The following is a 21744-nucleotide window of genomic DNA, read 5'->3' on the forward strand; positions in this document are numbered from 1 at the left end:
TTTTCCCCAGAAGAAGTAATGACAGAATAACAGAAGAGTATACCTACCTTAATGCACTGTATCCTTGACATACACTGACACAGCAAAGGACTCTGTCTTGATTTGCCTGGGTTTCACCCAGGTATTTACACACAATGTTTCCACCCAGACTAAAGCCCACTACAACTAGTTGGGTCTGGGGATAAGTCTTCTTGATGTAGCTCACCATGGCTCCAAATTCCCAGGTACAACCTAAAAGTAGAGACCAGTTCACAAATAAGTTTTGAAGCAATGGATATGAAAAACATATACACACATAATCACAGAATCTCGGAGCTGGAAATAACCTTAGAAGCGAACTAGTGTGATCCATATGCAAATAAGACTTTTCTCCACACCAACATTCCAGGGAAGTGGTCATTTAACTTTTCTTGGAAGTCTTCCAGTGAGGGGAAACCCACTACCTCTTGAGATAGCTTATTTCACCTCTAGATAGGTCTAAATATTAGGAAGTTTTTCCTTATATGAAGCCTGTATTTGCCTTTTTGAACCTCTATCTACTGCTATCAGTTCTGCTGTCTGGGACTAAACGGAATAAATCAAATCTTAGTTGCTTATTTCTGGATATGCTATAAATTATCAATATTCTTCCTAAAATGTGACACCGGAAACTATCTGTGTGGGCTGGTCAGGGTAAAGTACAAAAGGATAATCATCTCCCTTGTCTTTTTTTTTTTAATTTTTAAACCCTTACCTTCCATCTTGGAGTCAATACTGTGTATTGGCTCCAAGGCAGAAGAGTGGCAAGGATTAGGCAATGGGGGTCAAGTGACTTGCCCAGGATCTTGCAAGTGACTTGCAGCTGGGAAGTGTCTGAGGCCAGATTTGAACCAAGGACCTCCCATCTCTAGGCCTGACTCTCAATTCACTGAGCCACCCAGCTGCCCCCCATATCCCTAGTCTTAAACCATTTGCCACTCTTGGACTACAGTAGCATTAATGGCTACCATGTCATACTATTAACTCACTGAATTTGTGGTCCATTCAATTCCCAAGATCTTTTTCAGACAAACTGCTGTCAAGTCATGTTTTCCTGTCTTTTATTTGTGATGTTGATTTTTTTCAACCTAATTTAAAGACCTTCGTGATATCCTCATTATACACAATTTTGTTCTTTCATATTATAGACTTAAGAGTGGCTAAACAGGAGTTAAGATATTGGGAAAATGGTAAGCTTTTTTTTTCAGCAGAAGTTTCTAGCTATTAAAGGAACTAGTAGTGTCTCTAAGGTCAGTTATGTTGATGATCAGACATTGGTCTATTACTCCTTTTAGTGAATTAAGGGAGATCTGTTCCATTTTCAAACATCATCAAAGAATATTTAGTTCATATATAAAAATACATACAAAATTGAATATAAAATCTGTTGGCCTTTATGGTGTTAAGAAAGTACAAAGCTGATGCATCCTTTGTAGGATATACTTAAAGGGAATGGGAACAAGAGAGGATGATCTTTAATGTTGAGGGAAGGCAGAGATGCTTTATATACTTTGGATAAAACACTCTCTGTAATTCAATGGTAACAAACAGAGGGAAACAAATCAATTCAGTAATCCAGAAGAGATGCTTCTGAGAAAGAGGATGTCTGCATTCCATTTCTATCAGGAAAGATGACATCAGCCCATGTCCAGATATCACACAGGTTTCTTTAACAAGAGGAAGTCCATTACTATACACTGAAGAAGTGTTCTCAACCCCTCTAAAGATCCAGGTTTGCCTCTGTGGGAACGGATTTTAAAAAGCATAGGGAAATATTGGGGGTAGGAGAGATGGAAAGTGAGGCACAAAAGGTGGAGTAGCATAAGAAGAAAACTATTGATCTATGGTAGAGATCAAGGCTTGTTAATATTGGCAAAAACACAGGAATTTTAATCTAAGTAAGCCAGCTAAGTGGCTCATCCTCCAAAAAGAGAAGGCTGAAAGTGAGGCCACCTTTTATTTCTCTTACATATGCTTCCCTCCTAAGCCAAGCACTCAGCAACCTGGCTAAAGGAAATATGGTAAGCCTATTGAGTTAGGCCTTAAGTAAATGATGTGTCTGCTTTTTTTGATTTTACCTGCTTCCATATGGGCAGATGATTCTGTTAGTTCTACAACTGGATACTTAAAGAGCCAATCTCTAGACTATACTTTGTATCTAAGTTCACACTCATTCCTGAATATCAAAGCAAATATTTTTTCTCAAAAAAATCTTCAGGTTAGCATGAGATTATTATTTCTGATCTTCAGTTCTCTTTTGGGGAGACATCTTCCTATTAAGCCTTCAAGAGAATAGTAAAATTACATAATTTCAGTCCCTCCACTGAAGCAGACTAAAGCCCCTGTGTGCTATAGATGGTTTCAGTGAATTGCTATAGCTGAAAAAAACTGAACCCTTGGTGGAAAACTTTCTGGTGATAAGCCTCCTCATAAGTTAGTTAGGTTAAGCTTTGGTTAATACCTGTACTTCCCTTTTCACAACATTACCTTTCCTCTCCCTATCCATAGATGGATACAGCAGCCTTGAGAGAGCTCAGGGTTACACATTTTAGGATTTAAATTCAGAAGTACCTTGTTAATCATTCAATTCATACCTTGTTATAAATAAGGAAATTGTGGCTAAGGAGGTTAAATGACTCCCTCAAACCAATTTCTCTGCAGGGTTGTTATTAGCGCACAATAGCATTGCTTATATCAGGGAATACAGTCTTCTGATTTGTATCCACTTCTTTTATCAGATATTTTCTCCTTCCATTCCACTAAATATCCAATGAACCATTATCTATCTATCTATCTATCTATCTATCTATCTATCTATCTATCTATCTATCTATCTATCAATAATCTTGAGATTTCTAATATAATCTTGAAATAATTATAGAGACTAGAAGGTCAGTCTTAGAATCATGAAGACCTGTTTGAGGAATGCAATTCCTATCTCTGACTTGAAATAGCTGTGTGACCCCATGGGCAAATTACTCAGCATACCAACAACTCTCTCTGACCTTTAATTAACATACAAGTAGATCTGCAACCATGGAGACAATTTACACGTGATAGTTCCATACAGCAATGCAGTCATAAGATCCAGAAGAAAAGAAAACAAATCCTAAATTAAAATAAAATTCTGACTTGCCCACTATCTGCTTTTTGATTCAAATAATGTTCTTTGGGTCTCAGTTTCCTCATTTGTAAAGTGAGAGTTGGACTAGATGACACTTGAAAGTCTTTCCAATTTTAGATATTAGATCCTAGTGTCATTAAAGCTACAGTTTAATTAATTATGACCTAAGACAAACATGGAGATGTCACTAAGGTTGCTGCAAAATTGATTTGCTATGGTACCAAGGAACAGTTACAGTGAAGCTAATTATATAAGTACATTGGGACTTACAATTGAATTAAATCCAAACACATCTAATCTGAGAAATGGAATGATTCTATCTCTTGGCATACTGTCATAGCTGTTTTCCCCAAACCTGGATGCCTTATAAGTATTGGAAGAACAGTTATACAATGAATCTTCCACAGTTCCATCCCTGAGTATTTCTTATATAGGTAGATGTTTCCTCCTAAATTCATAAACTGTTGTAAATTAAAGGGATGCCCCAGGTTTCAATGATTTGGAGGAGCTCATAACTCAAAAATGTGGGACCCATTTCCTTGGATTATTCCACTGCAAGTAATACAAATGTCAAAGAGACTCTAATCTACTTTCCAGCATAAGAGAAATTCTTAATGAGATTCTACATATTTAATCCTTATGGGACTAGCATTGGTAGCAACTGCTCAGATATCTAATATAATGCAACTGTAATAGAAATGAAATCTAGGGCACTGACTATTGCCTTGCACAAAGAACTGATTATTACCATTCAACACTTGAGAGCCAACAATGCTCAGAACAGAAAGATGAATGATTTGTAGGCCTAATGTCCCAGCTATTGGGACATTGAAAAAAGGCCCTTCAGGCAAAATTTGCTTGTGATCCACTTCATTTTAGAAGAGTTGTCCCAAATGGGGCCAATAGGACAGAGAAGTTCAACATTCAGGCCAGAGTAGTAAAAATAAAGATTAAATTATACAGATAAAGATAGAGGTAGTATGATAAAATAGAAAAAGCAAGTTCAGGTTCTGATGTTCACTTACTGTGATCCTTGGTTAAGTCAGATTCTTTAAGTCTCAATTTCCCCACATGTGAAAGGGAATAATAACATTGGTAATACTTAATATTTCACAGGTTGTGTATATATATATATACACATATATAAAAGTCAAAGAGCTTTTGTAAGACAGGAGAAAAGAAGATAAATATGCTTCTCCCTCAAGTTGATGATCTGGAAAATTAAGATAGCGAAAATAACAACAAGGATTCATTCAGGTGGGTGGGAGCCCTGGAAGCCTTTTGTCATTCCCAGTAAAAATGTATGAGTCACTATTAGGTCATGTCTACTAGCTATAGGGGAGTTGTTATAAGACTGAATAATTCAGTTAGAAAATAGCTGTGGAGACAAAAAAAATTCTGGACCCAAAGTATAATAAATGGCACATCGGAAGAAATGGCACTGCATGGAAGAAAATCTTTATATACCTAAAGAGTTTTCATTTAGCTTTGTTCCTCTAGAGCCATGTTGGCAAAGGTGTAGTACGCATGCCCTGGTATCTTGGAGGGGCTACTTTGTTCCCCCTCTTCACAGTGCCTGAGGACATCTTTTGCGTGCCCTGTCCTCTGCCCAGCAGTCCAATGTGAGCACTTCCTCCATCCACTGTCTGGGGTAATGTGGGGGGCTTATAGGTGACTTGAAGTTGTGGTTTGGACATGTGAACTCTAAAAGGTTTGCCAATGCTGCTCTAGAGCAACAACATTCTGGGGACTCTAGAGGACAGTATAGCCACCTTCAGTGATGTGAAGCTCTTCAGACTGTGTAAACCACACCTGTAGCTGAAGTTTGTGAATTTGAATCTTCTCCAAATATGATACTTTTTTTTTTTTGGAAGGGTAGATGTCTTTCATTTGTGCCTGAGAATTGGGAGAAAGGAAAAGTTGTAGGGGGCTTATCCTCAGAGGGATGAGTTGGCAGACTGAAAGTTGCATTTCAGAATTATGAGTTGTTCAAATAAATTCCTGAGGCTCCCACTTTTATAGGGAAATGGGACAAAAATGGTCATTTTGTCCTGAGCATTTTAAGGGGGGAAAGCTATGGAAAACACAGCTGAAACATCTTCAGAGAATCATAGATTTAAAATAGAGAAATTGACTCAGGGGCTCACTAACTGTTTGCAGGTGGGAAAAGTATGATGCTCTCCATTTTAATATGTTAAGAGTTCAGGGGTACTGAGATGTCTTCAGAGTGACTGTGAATACACTAAGTTCAAAATCTGGAGAATAAGACAATAATATTTGTGATACTCATTGCATGTACATGTATGTACATACACAGATTTGGTAATGAGAAACCAAATTCTAATTTTGAATATCTAGTTGGGGGAAATTAAGTACGGCTGTTGGTAGAGTTGGGAGGGAAAAATAATAAAATTTTTTAAAAATGCAGAAACCATTAAGACAAATATTTGTTGAATCAAATTAAAAATAAAATGAACAACCCCATCACCTGTGCCCCTTTTTCCTTTCCATTAAGTCCCCTTCTTCACTCAACTTCTGGTTTCCATTCCTACTGGATCCTTATTATCATTTATATCTTAATTTTCCATATGAAATCAGATATTTTCTACCTGCTAGGTACCATTTCCATCTCTGTTCCCATTCTAGTGCAAAAAATAAAATGAAATCAGTCACCACCAGGTCAGAGAACTAAAGAGAATGGGGCCAATAGTAGGATTTAAATCTATTATCCTTTGCTTTCTTAGACTACAATTCCACAGGTTAACAGTTCCAAGGAGCCCAATAGGAAAACAAAATCTCCTTATTCAAATATCATACCTCTAAAAATGAAAGAAGAAATTAATACTCTTGAGGATATTTTGCCAAGTTCTATTAATCCCTCAATTCTCTACAGACCAGAAGCTGAGCTACCTTGAGCTGAGTGGTCCCCAAGGTCCACCTAGTAAATTTTTCCAGCTTTGCCTGTAATTTCTCTCCTTCTTTTTCTAAAGTTCATTCCCTACACTCTCCACATGAAGAAGGCTTTTCACACCTCAGGGATCCATCAAGAATTTGATTAAAGGAATGCAGGGATAGTTAGATTTCATCCCACCCCATGCTTACTAAAGAGTGGGACTAATCCATTCCTCTAAAGGAAGGGCAGAAAGCTGTAGACTTCGGATCAGGTTTTGTATCTCTTAAAGAAGAGCTGGGGAATGTTCAGCCTACCAGCATTAGCTTGCAAAGGGAAGTCTTGAATGTCAATAATCAGTTTCTCTAAGATCTAGGGGAGATGGTAGCCTTAATTGTGGGCCTAGGGAGAGTGGACAGATAATTTAGTTTCTGTGCGAAAGGAGTCAGAGATTCAGGTGTATGCTTTTATATCTGGTTAATTTGGCACATTGTGTTTGTTTTTAGCCCTTTTCGGTTCAGTTCAGTGAAAAAGCTTAGTTTTGGGGAAGTTTGAGCCTTATGCTATATAATTAATTAATCTAGACTGTGCCTACACAGGAAATATTATGTTACTATATTGGGCCATGTAGAGGTACCACCCCTAAAATGAGACTTTTTAAAAGGAAAACAATATGAGTAAATGAACATTGATTATAGGCCACACTTTTATACAAGTCACATTGTGAGGAAAAAAAAAGTATAATCATAAGATCACAGATTTGGACCTAGAAGGGATCTTCCATGCCATCTAGATAAATCCCTTAATTTTAGAAATGAGAAAACTGAGGCCCCAAAAAGGGAAATGATTTGCTCAAAGTCACAAAAGGCAAATAAGGGGGCAGTGCCAGAATTTGAACTCACCAACCATTTGAGATTTTTTTTTTTTAAGAAATGTACAAAGATAGAAGCAAAGATGAGTAACAAAAGATGAATACCAAAGTGTGGCATGATCCTGTCAGGCCAATTGTCATAAGTGTTCAGACTTCATAAGAGGAACAGGAGTACAAGGCTGCTAATGCAAACTGAGCAAAACTAAGCTTTTAAAAAGTAATGTTGAAGAAAAGAGAATAATCAAGGAAAGGGTAGGGCTGCTGCTCCAGTGAGAAGGGACTGTGATAGCTGGCCAGAAGTTAGAAGTTTGAGCTATTTAATTCTTATTTTGCCTCTGTTTTTTTTAGCCAAGAGGGATGACTTCTGGCCTGGATAAGACAGAACAAAAAGGGCTAGAGGGGTGTTGTCACCTAAGATCAATATAAACATTGTAAGGGAGAGCTAAGCTTTGCTATCCTGAATGAGTTCAAGTCATCTGCTCCTGAGAAACTATATGCTAGATTACACTAAAAGAAACATCAGATGTATTTACTGAACCCTTGTGAATGATTTTAGAAAAATCACAGAGAATAGCAGAGGTCCAGACATAGGACTGGAAAAAGGCAAATGCTGCCCAATTTTCAAAAACAGGAAGAGAATGGAGTACAAAAACTATAGGTCTGTGGGTCTGATTTTTTATTCCTGGCTAGAAATATTATTACAGGGGATAAGTATCTAGAGAGGAAGCAGTGACTACAAAAGGCCAATGTGGTTTCATCAAGATCAAATCATGCCAAATTCAGCTTTTTTAAAAAAAGAGAATTGGGGCAGCTGAGTGGCTCAGTGGTTTGAGAACCAGGCCTAGAGAAGGGAGGTCCTAGGTTCAAATCTGGCCTCAGACACTTCCTAGCTGTGTGACCTTGGGCAAGTCACTTGACCTTAAAAAAAAAAGAGAATTACTTAATTGGTAGGATATACATGTTAGTAAAACATCTGCTGAACTCATGCTAGGTTTGTAGAAAACATGGAGAGATATGGGCTAAACAATAGTATAATTCAGAGTATTTAGAATCGTTTGAATGATTGGATGTAAAGAGTAGTCATTGGAAGGAAAACTCCAACAGGGTGCTTTTGGAGATCTGTTTTTGATTCTCTGATGGCTAAAATTTTTACCAATGTCTCAGATTTATTCATGCATAGATGACAAGCTTATCAAAAATTTGCAAGTGATACTAAGCTAGAATACTAGATTATAGTCAAGATTCAAAAGAGGCTAGAACATTGGATCAAATATAAGAAAATGAGATTTAATAATGTTAAATCTTAATGCTACATGTGGGCTCAAAAAATATTCACATGTACAAGATACGAGGGAGGCATAAATAGATGACGTTTTTTTCTGAAAAAGATCTGGAGGATCTGGAGGTTTTAGTGGACTGGAAGTTTAAATACAAGCCAACAATAGGACATGGTAGCCAATAGGGCTAATGCAAACTTGGGCTGCATTAACAAAAGCATAAAGTTAGGATTTGGGAGGTTATAGTCCAGCTATCATTTGCCCAGATCAGGCTACATCTGAGCTGTTTTCAGGTCTGGGCACACTGAATTCAAGGCATGCACTGATAAGCTGGAACATTTCATAAAGGACACTGATAAGCTTGAGAGTATTCAGCTGAGGGCAACCACAGTGTAGAAGGGACTTGAGTTTATGCCTATGAGAATCACTTAAGGCAACTGGGAATATTTAGCTTGGAGAAGAAAACTAGGGTATGATATGGCAGCTGTCTTTAGATATTTATCTGAAGGGCTTTTGTTCAGAAGGTCTGGATTTCTTTTGTTTCTCTCAAAAGGGTAAAAGCACCAATAGGTAGAAGTTTAGATGCAAATTTAGGTTCCATGTAAGGAACAGTTTATTAACAATTAGAGCTATGCAGAAATGCACTGGATTGTATTTGGGCTCCCCTTCACCTAAGGCCTTCTGGCAAAAGTTGGTTGACCATTTGGTGGTTATGTTGTAAAGGAGATGTTTGCTTCAGTATTGGTTGGTCTATATAGCTTCTGAGGCTTTTCTGACACTAAACTCAGCACTCTTCACTTTGTTTTTTTCTTTTTTTTCACTTTGCTTTCTTGTAGTTGTATAACTGCCCTCAGCCAACTAAGCAGAGGATAGATAAGAGGTGGAGCCAAGCATAGTTCATATTTGTCCATTGGGAGTCCTTCCTATAAACCCGAACTGGCAGGAATCAACAGGCCAGAATCCATTAAAATGCCTAAGATGCCAAGATGATAGTGAATCTATTCATGATTTATTCATCTGCCTTAAAAAAAAAGGTTCTGCTTTGGGAAATAGACCGAGAGGTCAAAGCAGTGTGGTAGTTCCTAAAATATCCTTTTGCAGCAACTTAGAATAATATTTCTTCTCAAATAACACTAGTGATTTGGATAATGGCCTAAATTTTAGTATCTCCCTTCTTTTTATGATTAAAACACCTTTGTTCTTGCAGGTTGGTCATAAGGCTTTATTGGTATTATAGAGGAAGTCTCAAAAGTAGGAGAAAGAAAATTCAAAGAGAATCATGAAAAAAAAGTCCAGTATTATACTTGATGGGAGGGAGGTTGAAAAGTTCCTCTAGCTATCAGAACACAATATTGCCCTCCTGTTTGCTTCTTGTCATCTATCTGGTCTATGCCAGAAACTAAGAGCTTAGAAGTAATATTAGTAATGCCATTTAAATCCCTGCAGAGCACCTACATTAGCTTGGTGTTTTGGTCAGAGATGGGCACTAAGTACTTAATAGGCTCATGGTCTTAAGAGAAGTCAGGTTATATTTCTATCCCTTTCAACATGATACATAAAGGAAGACAAACCCAACTTCCCAGTTTCTTGAATCTAGACCAAACCTAGAAAACATCTTGTCACAGCTGACATATAGGGGGACATCTTGCTTTCTTGTTCCTAAAACTACCAAAGTTTTAAAAGACAATTTAAAAAATCCTGACTCAAATCACCTCAATAATCCACAATCTGGTTTAAAATTAATTTATTTGGCTGGTGGGATGTATCTCACTAACCAGAATATTAAACTACTTGTGGAAGGCATCTGAAGGAAAAAAAAGCAGAACACATTCTTTATTTTACTAGACCTTTTTCAAGGCCATTGATAGGAAGTGTACATTCCAAACACTATCCAAGGTTATAAAAACAAGATAAATTAAGCCAACATATCTCTATTGCTGGACTGTTCCTTTGAAAGGCTGTTATTTATTAAAAAAAATATTTCTATTAGAATTTCTCAGATTTTCACAGCTCCCCTTTGTAGCCAAGTGCAAATGACCAATCCTATCTAAATGCTATGGAGATTTATATATATGTGGTCCTGGCATGATATGATAGAATTTATTTTTTTCTTTCCTTTAATGATTGTTTTGGAAGTCACACTGCACTGGGTCTATTACTCATCCTGAGTTTTAGACTTTATTTTTAGTCTGCTCAACTTGTTTAGATCATGCATGATGGGTTTTGGACCCACTATCCAATTCACAGAAATGGTAAAAAATCAAAAAGCAGCCTGGCTGAAAGATATTAAGCAATTAACTATCTAAGAAGACCAGTTTGGGTGAATACTATTTCAAAAATTAACTGAAGGAAACCAACACTCCTACCAATAACTGCAAGGGATAACAATGAATAAAGAACCAACATATGTTGTCTGTCATGGATAGGTATGACTCATGCATAGTAGGTAGCAGCAGAATTTACCAGGATAAAAATGGTGAAGGCCATGGTATTGGAAAATCTATTCAAGTGACTTATCATCACTCAAAACACAGCTAAGTAGAAATTCAGAGCAGGTACTTGTTTTGGTTGGCATGGGAATATGGGTTAGAAAACACACCAGCAATGGAAAGAGGAAGAAACAAATATTTTCCTTTCCCTCCCTTTAAATTCCATCATGTAATCCCTGGTCTCCAGTACAAAGTACATTCTTCATGGGTTAAGTCCTTATTATGGCACACATGGTTGTCTTGAATGGCTATTCAACTTAATACTTGGAAATGTTTCTAGATATTCAGTTGTGTCAGGTTGTACATAGACTGTTATCTTGATTTTTCAAATAAGTTTGTCATTTCTCCTAATTACAAGACTGAGAATAAGATTAGAGGGAAGGTATAATTGCAAGGATACTATCTTCTATAGCAGAAAACACTTGCCCAATTTTTTTGGGGGGTAACTCTTATAGACAACAACCTTAATTGAAAAATAATAACTATAGAAGAACAGGACCTAAAACCACCTTGTTCATTTTAGTTGTTTTCTAGAGACTAAATTAATATATACCGTACTTTAGGATTGCTTAATTACTCTACCTGAAGTCATTTTGATACTTTTTTGGCTTAAGTCTCACTTAAGCCTCATCAGAGTATACTCATGGTCATATTCTGCTCTCCCCCCACTACCACCTCTCAACTCCTTTTACCACCCTACAAGTGGACCATCTATCAAGCAACATGCAAATATTTATTAAATACTCACTAAGCATCAAGCACTGTGCTAGACAATGGGATATAAATACATTCAACAACAAAGTTCCTGCCCTCAAAGAACTTACATTCTAATCAAGGAACACAACACACACAAAAAAAAGAGAGTTGAGGAGTAAAGAGGGGAGAAAAGAGAAGTATCCGCTAGGTGGCATGGTGGCTAAGTCCAGAGAATCAGGGATGGCTGGTTTGAACCCTTACCCAGAATTTTGGTTCTGGGAATAACTCATCAATGAGAAAGAGGGACTGCAAGAGCAGAGTCAGGAAGCATTCAAGTCCCAAGACTTTTCTGAGACGTCATATTAGACCTCCTATAGTGGGTGAGGTGGAGTAGCATAGCATGTAGAGAGATGATCAGAGTTTGAATCTTGCCTCTGGGTAAATCACTTAACATCTCAGTGCCCTAGGCACTTCTATAAAACTGTAAATTGTAGACAAGCTGTAAATCTGCATTAGTACAGTGTGTTTCCATACAAGAAGTTTTCCATACAGATGAAATTATAGGTCCATACCAAAAGGAAAAAAAAAACAATTATATTTATTTGTATAAATCTGATCTTTCCTGCTGGCCTATAAGATTTCTGAAAGCATGGATTATGTCTTGTTCATTGTTTTACACCCTGTTAGTACAATGAACAGTGTCATGAGTATAACAGTTTCTTAGATTAAGAGATAGAAGGCACCTTGGAGATAATCTTAGTTTTAAGGACCTCATTTTATAGACGGGGAAACTAAGACTGTAGATGTTAAGTAATTCAAATATGTTCATATGGGAGGGGGAAGGAAATAAGCATTTACTAAGTGTCTATTATGTATCAGGCACTGTACTAAGCACTTTACAAATATCTCATTTGATACACCAACTTTTTGAGATGTTATTAACTCCATTTTATAGATGGGGGAACTGAGGCAGAAAGTGAGAAATTAAGTGCCTCAGCCTGAGTCATATAGCTGTACAACTGTAAGTGTCTGAAGGACTTCCTGACTTTAGGCCTTGTGCTCTATTCATTTTGTCACCTTGCTACCAAAGAGATTGTAAGTAGTAGAGCTAGGACTTGAATCCAGATCTCTGGGCTCCAAACCCACCATTCTTTTCCCCTCTACCATTTTTGTTGAATGAATGAATGAATGATCTCTCTTGGAAATCCTTAATGCTCATTTAAGTAGAATCACTGCATACCTGACTTGCTTCTATTTTTACACTAAGAAGAATGAACTTTAAAAGAATGGAAGTATAGGGCAAAAAGAGATAATGTAGAGTTGGATACTAAGATAACAGAGCACCCAGCTGGTCTCAACTGAATTCTAGTCATAAGAATTGGATGAACTCAATTACAGGGTCCTGGAATAATTTGAAGATATAATTTCTGAGTTGTAGGTAACTCTGGAAAAATCATGAAAAATGGGAGGGTTTACCACAAACATGGAGGTAGCTAACTATGGTTTGGATTTTTGAAAAGCAGAAAATGGAGTCTTTACAGTATAAGCCAATAATCTTGACTTTTGAGGCCAAGTAAAATTCTAGAATCCATTATTACACAGATAGTTTGTGATCATTTAGGAAGGAAAATAAATGGTCATTCAAACTACATTAAGCATAGACTAAAAAAAAACATGCCAAATTAACCTTATTTTCTTTTCTCACAGGGTTCCCAGACTGACAGATCAGGGGAAGGGCAGTGGAAACAATATACCTAGATTTCATTAAGGTATTCGAAAACATCTCTCACTATATATCCTTGTAGAAAAAATGAATTGATTGACTAACAAGCATTTATTAAGTGCCTGCTCTGTGTCAAGAATTGTTCCAAGGGGCTGGAGATACAAATACAATGAAGGAAACAATCCCTACACAGAGAGAGCTGCTAATCTAATTGGGAAGATAAAAAGTACATTTGTAAGCATATAGAGAATAAATTTAGAGAATGAATGCAAAGAAATACAACTTAGTTAAAAACAAGCAATTTTGGGAAGGGCACTAGTAGTTCAGGGGATCAAGAAAGATTTCATGCAGAAGATAGAATCAGAGCTGTGTCTTGATGAACAAAGATAAGTAGGAGGCAGACTCTAGGTCTGTGAGATGGCCAGTGCAAAAGCAGAGATGAGAGGTGGAAGGTGAAAGAGTGAGTAGCCAGTTTGATTAGATCTAGTGTAGTGCAGGGGGAGGGATAATGCTCAATGAAGGTGGAAAGATAAATTGGGAGCAGATTGTGAAAGGCTAAAAGCTAAATAGAGGAGATTATATTTTATTTTAGAGGGAAGAGGATGCCATTGGAGCTGATTGGCAGAGGATTGACTTTGTCAGATGTACATTTAAAGAAAATCACTTGGCAGTAATACATATAGTAGAATGGAGTGGTAAGAGACCAATCAGGAACCTGTTGCAATAATCCAAATGAGTGATAAGAGCTTGAATTAAAGTGGCATTTGTATAAGCAGAGAGAAAGGGTCAGATGAGAGAGAAGTTTTGGATGTGGAAATGACCAGAAATGACAAGTTATTGAATGAGTGAGGTGAGGGAGGGTGAGGAGTCTATGGTAATTCCGAGGTTCTGAACTGCTGCCTGAGTTCAATTTTGGACATTTTGAGTTTGAAATGATGGGCGGCGGGGGATGAGGTAAGGAGATGAAGGGGAACCTAATAATTAATGCTCTGGAAAAGTGGAGTAGGTGCATTTCTGAGAAAGTGAACTCTCCCCACAGTTACAGATTTAGATTTGGAAGTGACCATAAATATTATGAGTTTAGCACCCTAATTTCACAGATGAGAAAACTAATGTTCAGAGATATTAAGTGACTGCTTCAATGTTATACAGGTATTAAGAGACATAATAGGAATTTGAATCATACCCTGAGACATCAAGCAGAAAGTGGATAATAGTATCTGTCTGTCTCTTATGTGCAAACGCATATACATACATACATGTATACATTATTTGTTTCTCAGAAGCTTGTTAGGGTCAATACGATTACATATTTTTATATTTAAGAATTAAAAAACTAAGTTGGCTATTTGTTATGGATTTTCTGATGGGATTTCTTTTATATATAAGTTTGACTAGATAAACTGAGGTACTTTTACCTTTGAACCTTTGAGATTCTATGATGCCTTGGTCTTAAAGATCTCTTAATTATAGGTTTTGATTTGTTCTAATGGAGTTTGAAGGAATTCAGACAAAATAGGGACACCTTCACATGTTTTATTTTGCCTCAAGCATAGTCAGGAGCTTCCTAGATTCAATTAGTTCTCTGCCTGAGGCTGGCAGTTAATAAAGTAATCTCTTAGAAATGTTATCCTGGAACTAAAACATCTGGCTTAAGGCAATGACTAGTTTTGCAATAAGCCATGGGTAGTGCCCAAACAATCTAGAATTTTAGTCCCTGGCTTTGCTATATGTTAGAAAGCTCATACAGAGTATAAACTTTACTTTTAAAATGGTGGCCATTAAATTGGAAGGAAAAATAAAGCTATAGCCATGATGAGGACGGTATAGGAAGGCAAATTAAAAGATCTCCTTAAGCAGCTACTTATAATGCACTGTTATTTGTCCTGATCCTTTCCCAAATACTGTAATTTCTTAGCTATGAGACACAGAAATAATTAAAGCTACATTTCAGCTATTGGGCTACAGTGTATCTCTACTGTTGCTATTGCATAGGGTAGTATGGCAAGAATAAGAACTGAATAATCATACTTCATATGTTTTTGTCCTTACCATAAGTGAACATTCGAGGAGATGTCAGCTCAATATTGGGTAGTGCACCCAAGTGGTTCAGCACAGCACACCGATAGCCATTTTTCTGGGCATAGTCTACAAAGGTTCGGATATACTGCTTCTCACTATGGTTGGCGATTCCAGGGCAAATGACCATTGTGACATCATCTAAAGGTTGAAGAAAGACATTAGAAGACCAGATCAATGATGATATGCTAGATGGAAAAGTTAAAATTTGATTTTGTCAGAAAATGGGTGTATTTCCCTAATTTCTAATCAAACAAAAGTTTTCATCACCTTGCCTGAGAAAAAAATTTAATTCCAAATGTCTTGGAAGACATTTCTTCTAGAAGACAAATCTTATAGTCTACAAATGTATTAAAATTATAACATTACCTACTTTACATTGTGGAGTGCTTTAGCGTTGACACTACATATTCTCTCTCTCTCTCTCTCTCTGTCTCTCTCTCTCTCTCTCTCTCTCTCTCTCTCTCTCTCTCTCTCTCTCTCCCTCCTATGGAGTAGGCTAGGTAAATTGAAATTATTTCAAATTTGCTATGAGGAAGCTGGCTCACATAAGTGACTTGCCCAATGTTACACAGCTAGCAAGTATAGGAATTGAGACTTGAAAGCAGATCCCCTCTTTCTACTATACTGTCTTGCCTCTCCAAATGAATGAGTTGTTAACTCTTTCATTTTGGAAATACTGCCCTAAAGGATTGGCAACTAGTGCTTGTTTTTTAAATCCGACAAGAATTCTTTCCCAAAGTCAATAAAATAAATAAAATAAAATAAAAGCTTCTATCAAGGCTTTTTTTGGGCTGAAATTATCCTTGAGTCATTTTCTTGAGCCATGAACCTTTCCTAGGAAGAAATGACTTGGAAATGTAAGCATTTTAAGGAGAGAAACTATAAGCAAACTGTAAGTATTTCTCATTTTTCTACTCTCCCACTGCTGGTTTCTTCTTGGCAAAGCAGGCTGGCTACACCAAATTCAGTTTAAAATAAACTGAAAATAAAATAAGGTAGGAGGTAAAAATATGCTAGGACAAGTTTTCAAGTTTTCTCTCTTAAGAGAAATAAACTACTGATTTATCATGCTAGTGAACTAATGGGTATGCAAAATGAGGTTCCAAAATGTGGAATCTGAAGCAAAGCTTTCTTTTTCAATAATGAGGCTGATAATTCTGGAGAATTTCAATGACCTGAAGTTTGGGTTCATTATTTATAATTTTCCATCTTAAATATTGTAAGCACTCATGACAGATTCTAGAGTATAGAGCATATAAATGTCATGCTAAGAGATGAGGGCCCATTTTCAAGAATTAGTCTTTTAAAAAAATTGATTCACAGAGGTTGCTCACATAATTAGAGGGGGCACACAAAAAAGACAGGAGCCACTGAGTGGCAGGAGAAAGAGTATTCAAAATAAATATACAATCTTTTTTTCTAGTTTTGTCCAGTGTTGGCTCTATCCTCATACTTCCACTCACCTACCACATCAGAATACCTTTGCCCTCGCTTCTTTGAATATCTATTCTTTGGTTTACATGCAACTCTTATTTGTAGGACTCAGAAAAAAGCAAAGTACTCTATATGCAATGAAGTATAATGGGGATATCATCACACATCAACACAAGGCTGTATTTATATGTGAGGAGGTATCAGGAGATACATGTATCTATGAGCATATATCACAGGCGTATAAATACAAGGTGATTGGGACATATTGATTTAATCAGATATAAATAAGGTCAAGAGTATCATATGAACAGCCCTACTCATAAAATTTTAGAGCCAGCCAGAATCTGTGATTCTGGTGAGAAAACTGATTTAATGACTTAAAGCAAGGCCATATAATCACGAGTTTGTGGGGATTAGAGCTCACAACTAGGCTGGTGTTCTTTTCAGGAGGCCACAATGCTTTCCATAGTCATTGCTTTGTCCCTCCTAATAGATATCAACAAAAATAATTTAGGTGGGGAAATTTTTTGGACTTGCATAATACTAATTGAAAAGAGTTCTAGTACTTACACACATATATGTACATATATAGAAATATATATACACCAAATGATTTTAATAATTTGTAAGATTCCTCATACAATCCTGGAGACTTGTTCCTCAATTCTCTATCACAATGTTTCATAAGAGCCTTTTAGTTTTAATTATAGACTGTCTAGTAAGATATGTTAAAATATTTTCACTTGTTCAAAAGTCCATTCTTTCTAACTAAGGATGCAACCATCCAAACCAACTTGGCTCACCTCCAATACAATGTTCAGCCAAAGGTTCAAAGAGATCAAAAGTAGAAGTAGCTCCATCTGACATGGTGATGAACTTTCGGTGGCCATAAGGATGAGGTGACCTTACTCTTCCCATCTTCCCATACAAAGCAGTCTGGATATGTCCACTCTTCCCCCATATCAAGGGTGGAATATATCTAAAGAGGAAAAAAATTGAGAATTACTTTTCTCCTACATATCATAAGCTTTCAAAAGTCTTCAAGAGCACTATCCTCATAACCTATTTTATAACATTGAAGAAAACTCTGTGTACTGAACCCAAATATATAAGATAAAGACATATTAAGACCCAATATATGCCATATTGCACGTTAGCTCCAAAGTGGTTTTAGAATCCCCACAAGGATCTACACATATTGCAAACTTAATTCAAAGAACTAGAGGATCACAAATTTAGCCCCAAAAGGGCCTTCAGAAGTCACCAAATCCAATCTTTTCATTTTACAGATGAGGAAAGTGTGGCCCAAGGAGATTAATTACCTCAACCAAGATTATACAAGTAGTAAGTAGCAGAACTAGGATCCGAAACCTTACCTTTGTGAAGACCCAAAATTCTTTCTATTGTACTACAACATTTAGAAAGAGCAAGAAATAACTTTTAGTGTTCTAAATCTCTTATAATCAGAGAAATGCAAATCAAAACAACTCTGAGATCACCTCACACCTAGCAGATTGGTTAACATGACAGCAATGGAAAGTAATGAATACTGGAGGGGATGTGGCAAAACTGGGACATTAATTCATTGCTGGTGGAGTTGAGAATTGATCCAACCATTCTGGAGGGCAATTTGGAACTATGCCCAAAGGGTGCTACTGTCTGTCCTTTGATCTAGCTATAACACTGCTGGGTTTGTACCCCAAAGAGATAATAAGGAAAAAGACTTGTATAAGAATATTCATAGCTGCACTCTTTGTGGTGGCAACAAATTGGAAAATGAGGGGATGCCCTTTGTTTGGGGAATGGTTGAACAAATTGTGGTATATGTTGGTGATGGAATACTATTCTGCTCAAAGGAATAATGATCCAGAGGAATTCTATGCAAACTGGAACAACCTCCAGGAATTGATGCAGAGTGAAGGAATAGAATCAGGAGAACATTGTATACAGAGACTGATATACACTGTGGTACAATTGAATGTAATGGACTTCTCTACTAGTAGCAAGGTAGTGATCTAATTAAATAATGTGCCCCACTCCCCCACTGCTGGGGCATATTAGCATTAATTACATCACTGCATTACAGGCTAGATGCTAACCCCAAATTTCATGTCTATGTTGTAAGTCCAAATAACAAATTCAATTAACTAGAGTTCTGTTCAAAATTTTATTGGAAAGGATAATTACTAAGCTCAAGCAAGGTACAGTGGCCTTTATGCAACTGTTACTATATGAAAATACTGAGGAGGCAGCTGGGTGGCTCAGTGGATTGACAGCCAGGCCTAGAGATGGGAGGTCCTAGGTTCAAATATGGCCTTAGACACTTCCTAGCTGTGTGACCCTGTGTAGCCCCCAGGAGTGAGAGTAGGCCCCAGTAAAATCAAAGCCATAGCTTAGGAATTGTAAAGCATGTGATATGCTCCCCAGCATGAGAAAAGCAAACTTTCCCCCCTTCCCAAAAGACCAAATGTCTTGACAGGAAATTACTGGTGCAAGAATTCTATGAGAAACCCAGGTAGGTAAGTCACACCCATACATACTGAATTATTATCCTATAGAAAATTCTATTTAGAACCACTGAGGTAATCTAAATCCATTGTCACCATCTTGTAAATCATTACTAACCACTGTCCCTCCAAAATGCGCACCTAATCCCTTAGCCTACATCATTTCCCCTATAAAGTGTGTATCCCAACTCATTAAACTTTGTCATGCCCAGCTAGAAGGCTGTCTGCGTGTCTTTCTGTCTGGTGGTTTGGCCCTCCTGTAATCCCAGAATCATTTTTCTCATCCTGGGTCATTGACCCATGAGTAATTTGTTGAATAGAACTGGACAACCCTGGGCAAGTCACTTAACCCCCATTGCCTAGCCATTACCACTCTTCTGCCTTAGTATTGATTCTAAGGCAGAAGGTAAGGGTTAAAAAAAAATACTGAGGTAGATAGGTTCCTGATAGGAAATACAAAAAATAATTATTGGATTATGTCTTATTAATGATTGTTAATGAAAGTAATAACTAAAGGTACAAGCTAACAGATTTGAATTTGTAGTTAATAACAATGAAAAAGTACAAGGTTAATAAATTACTTTGGTAGTATTAGTTTCTCCCTGCTGGAGCTATTGGCTGAAGTTTGAAGGCATGCCATCCAGGTAAGATACCAGAAGAATAGCATGAAACATGTAATTTCAGATGTGGTCAATGTGTTGAATTCTTTGCTTGATTGTACTTTGGGTTGAGTTAGTGATGGGAGATGAAGTAAGGAGGAAACCTCAATAAGACATTAAAAATGTACACAGAACAAAAAGAAATTCTGGAAAGGGGCATATAAAACAGGGCAATTTTGTTACTATTGTGTTAAATGTAAATATATTTTTAAAAAACTAAAAAAAATTTACAACTGAGATTCAGTTTCATGTATAATCCTTTTTCTTCTTCTTTTTTTGTATGTGGATATGTTCATGTTTGTTGATTATTATCAAATTCATAATGGAAAAGAAAATATAAAATGGTTTGTTCTTTAGAGTATAGAATCAAATTATGTTACAGCCCAAAGTGCCCTCAGCATTCATCTAATCCAACTTCTTCATTTTATAGATGAAGAAACCAAGGTACAAAGAAGTTGTCCAATTTCCTTAGATTATACAGCTAATAAAGGGCAAAGCTTGGACTAGAATCTCTGTTTCTTAACTCCAAATCTCGTCCCACGATACCCATATATACTTTCCCACTATATCTTGATATACCTATACCGTATATATTTATAAACGTATAGTTGTCTATTAAAATAATTTGTAATCTATTATATGATGCAGGGTACTTTATTAAAAGTCAAAAATGAGATCAGCTAAGGCACATCTTTCTTTTCTTCAAAGCTGTATTCAAATTAATCATCTCTTAAGTGTCCCTTCTTCAAGTATCTCAACTTATTCTGTTCATGCTTTTATTTAGCACCCACTAATAACTGGAAAAGCTTTAACTAGGAGATTTTGCAGTTGGGACTAGTACCATAAATCTAGCCCTAGGCCAGCCCTAGTGAATGATGGGTGTTAGGGATCTATCTAGGCCAGGTGGGAAGGAGGAAGAACCATGTGGTGGGTTCTTTTTTAAACTAATTATTCTTGTTAAGTAAGTGCTAAGCCTTGTTATGTCTATGATGCTGAAGACCTTTAAATAGTTAAGTGCCCTTTAAATAATTTAGCACATTAGGACAAAGTCCTGGTATCCCTTTCCTAGTTATGGCTTTGATATCTGGCATGCCACTTTCTATTAAATTAATAAATACTTGTTCATGTATTGATTTATACATTCTCAAAGTCATGTTTGTATATTTTATCATCATCCCAATTAAAAAGTAAATAGGACAATAGAACTATGTAAATTGTTTTAGCAATGACAGAACTACTAGTAGTAATAATAATAATAATTGACATTTATAAAGGTCTTTTGTGGTTTACAAAACATTTTCCCTAAGTTCTCCTTTGTGTCTTTTGACAGTCTTCTGAGATTGGCAACCTAAAAGTAATCAACCTCCACAGTGGCTAGCTAGTCCAGTATCCTGCAATTCAATCCAATTAACATTCAGTAGATACCATAGTAGGCATGCAGTCCATGCTTTGTGAGTTATTTATTCATTCTAAATTTTAAAAAATCTTTTTTTTTAATCCTTACCTGTCTTAGAATTGATTCTAAGTATCAGTTCCAAGGCAGACAAGTTGTAAGGGCTAGGCAATTGAGATTAAGTGACTTGCCCAGGGTCATATCACTAGGAAGAGTCTGAGGCCAAAACTGAATTCAGGATCTCCTGTCTCCACATTTGGCTCTATCCCTTGAGTAACCTAACTGCCCCAATTCATTCATTCTTTCTATAAAAATTTATTCGAGTGCCCACTGAAGTTGTTAACTACACAAACTAAAACAAATTGGATATTAAACAACATAGTGGTTAATTAGGTCTCTGCCCAGTGGACTTATAATCAACATCTTGCTTTAATTACAAAATCACAGAACCTGAAGGACTTTGGAAGATAATGTAGTATATACCTTATTGTGTTTTTATGGGGGGGGTCAGGCAAGAAAGGATAAAAAGAATTTTAAGGGCAGAGATTTTATAACTAATTTTGGAAGTTCTTAAATTATTT

At 36.7% G+C, this 21744-nt stretch overlaps 1 protein-coding gene across 5 annotated transcripts in view; it reads right to left on the reverse strand.

Annotated features, from left to right (window-relative positions):
* ABHD2 (abhydrolase domain containing 2, acylglycerol lipase) overlaps nt 1-21744 on the reverse strand; it is a 121935-nt gene that overhangs the window by 25677 nt on the left and 74514 nt on the right. For all 5 annotated transcript variants that reach the window (XM_056806594.1, XM_056806588.1, XM_056806601.1 and 2 more), the window contains 3 exons: nt 17408-17583; nt 15141-15308; nt 48-231 (listed from right to left, as the gene is read on the reverse strand). In XM_056806594.1, the coding sequence (XP_056662572.1) occupies nt 48-231; nt 15141-15308; nt 17408-17583 (528 nt within the window). The remainder of the gene's footprint in view (nt 1-47; nt 232-15140; nt 15309-17407; nt 17584-21744) is intronic.

This window comes from Monodelphis domestica, chromosome 1, assembly GCF_027887165.1.
Source record: "Monodelphis domestica isolate mMonDom1 chromosome 1, mMonDom1.pri, whole genome shotgun sequence".
NCBI lineage: Eukaryota > Metazoa > Chordata > Mammalia > Didelphimorphia > Didelphidae > Monodelphis > Monodelphis domestica.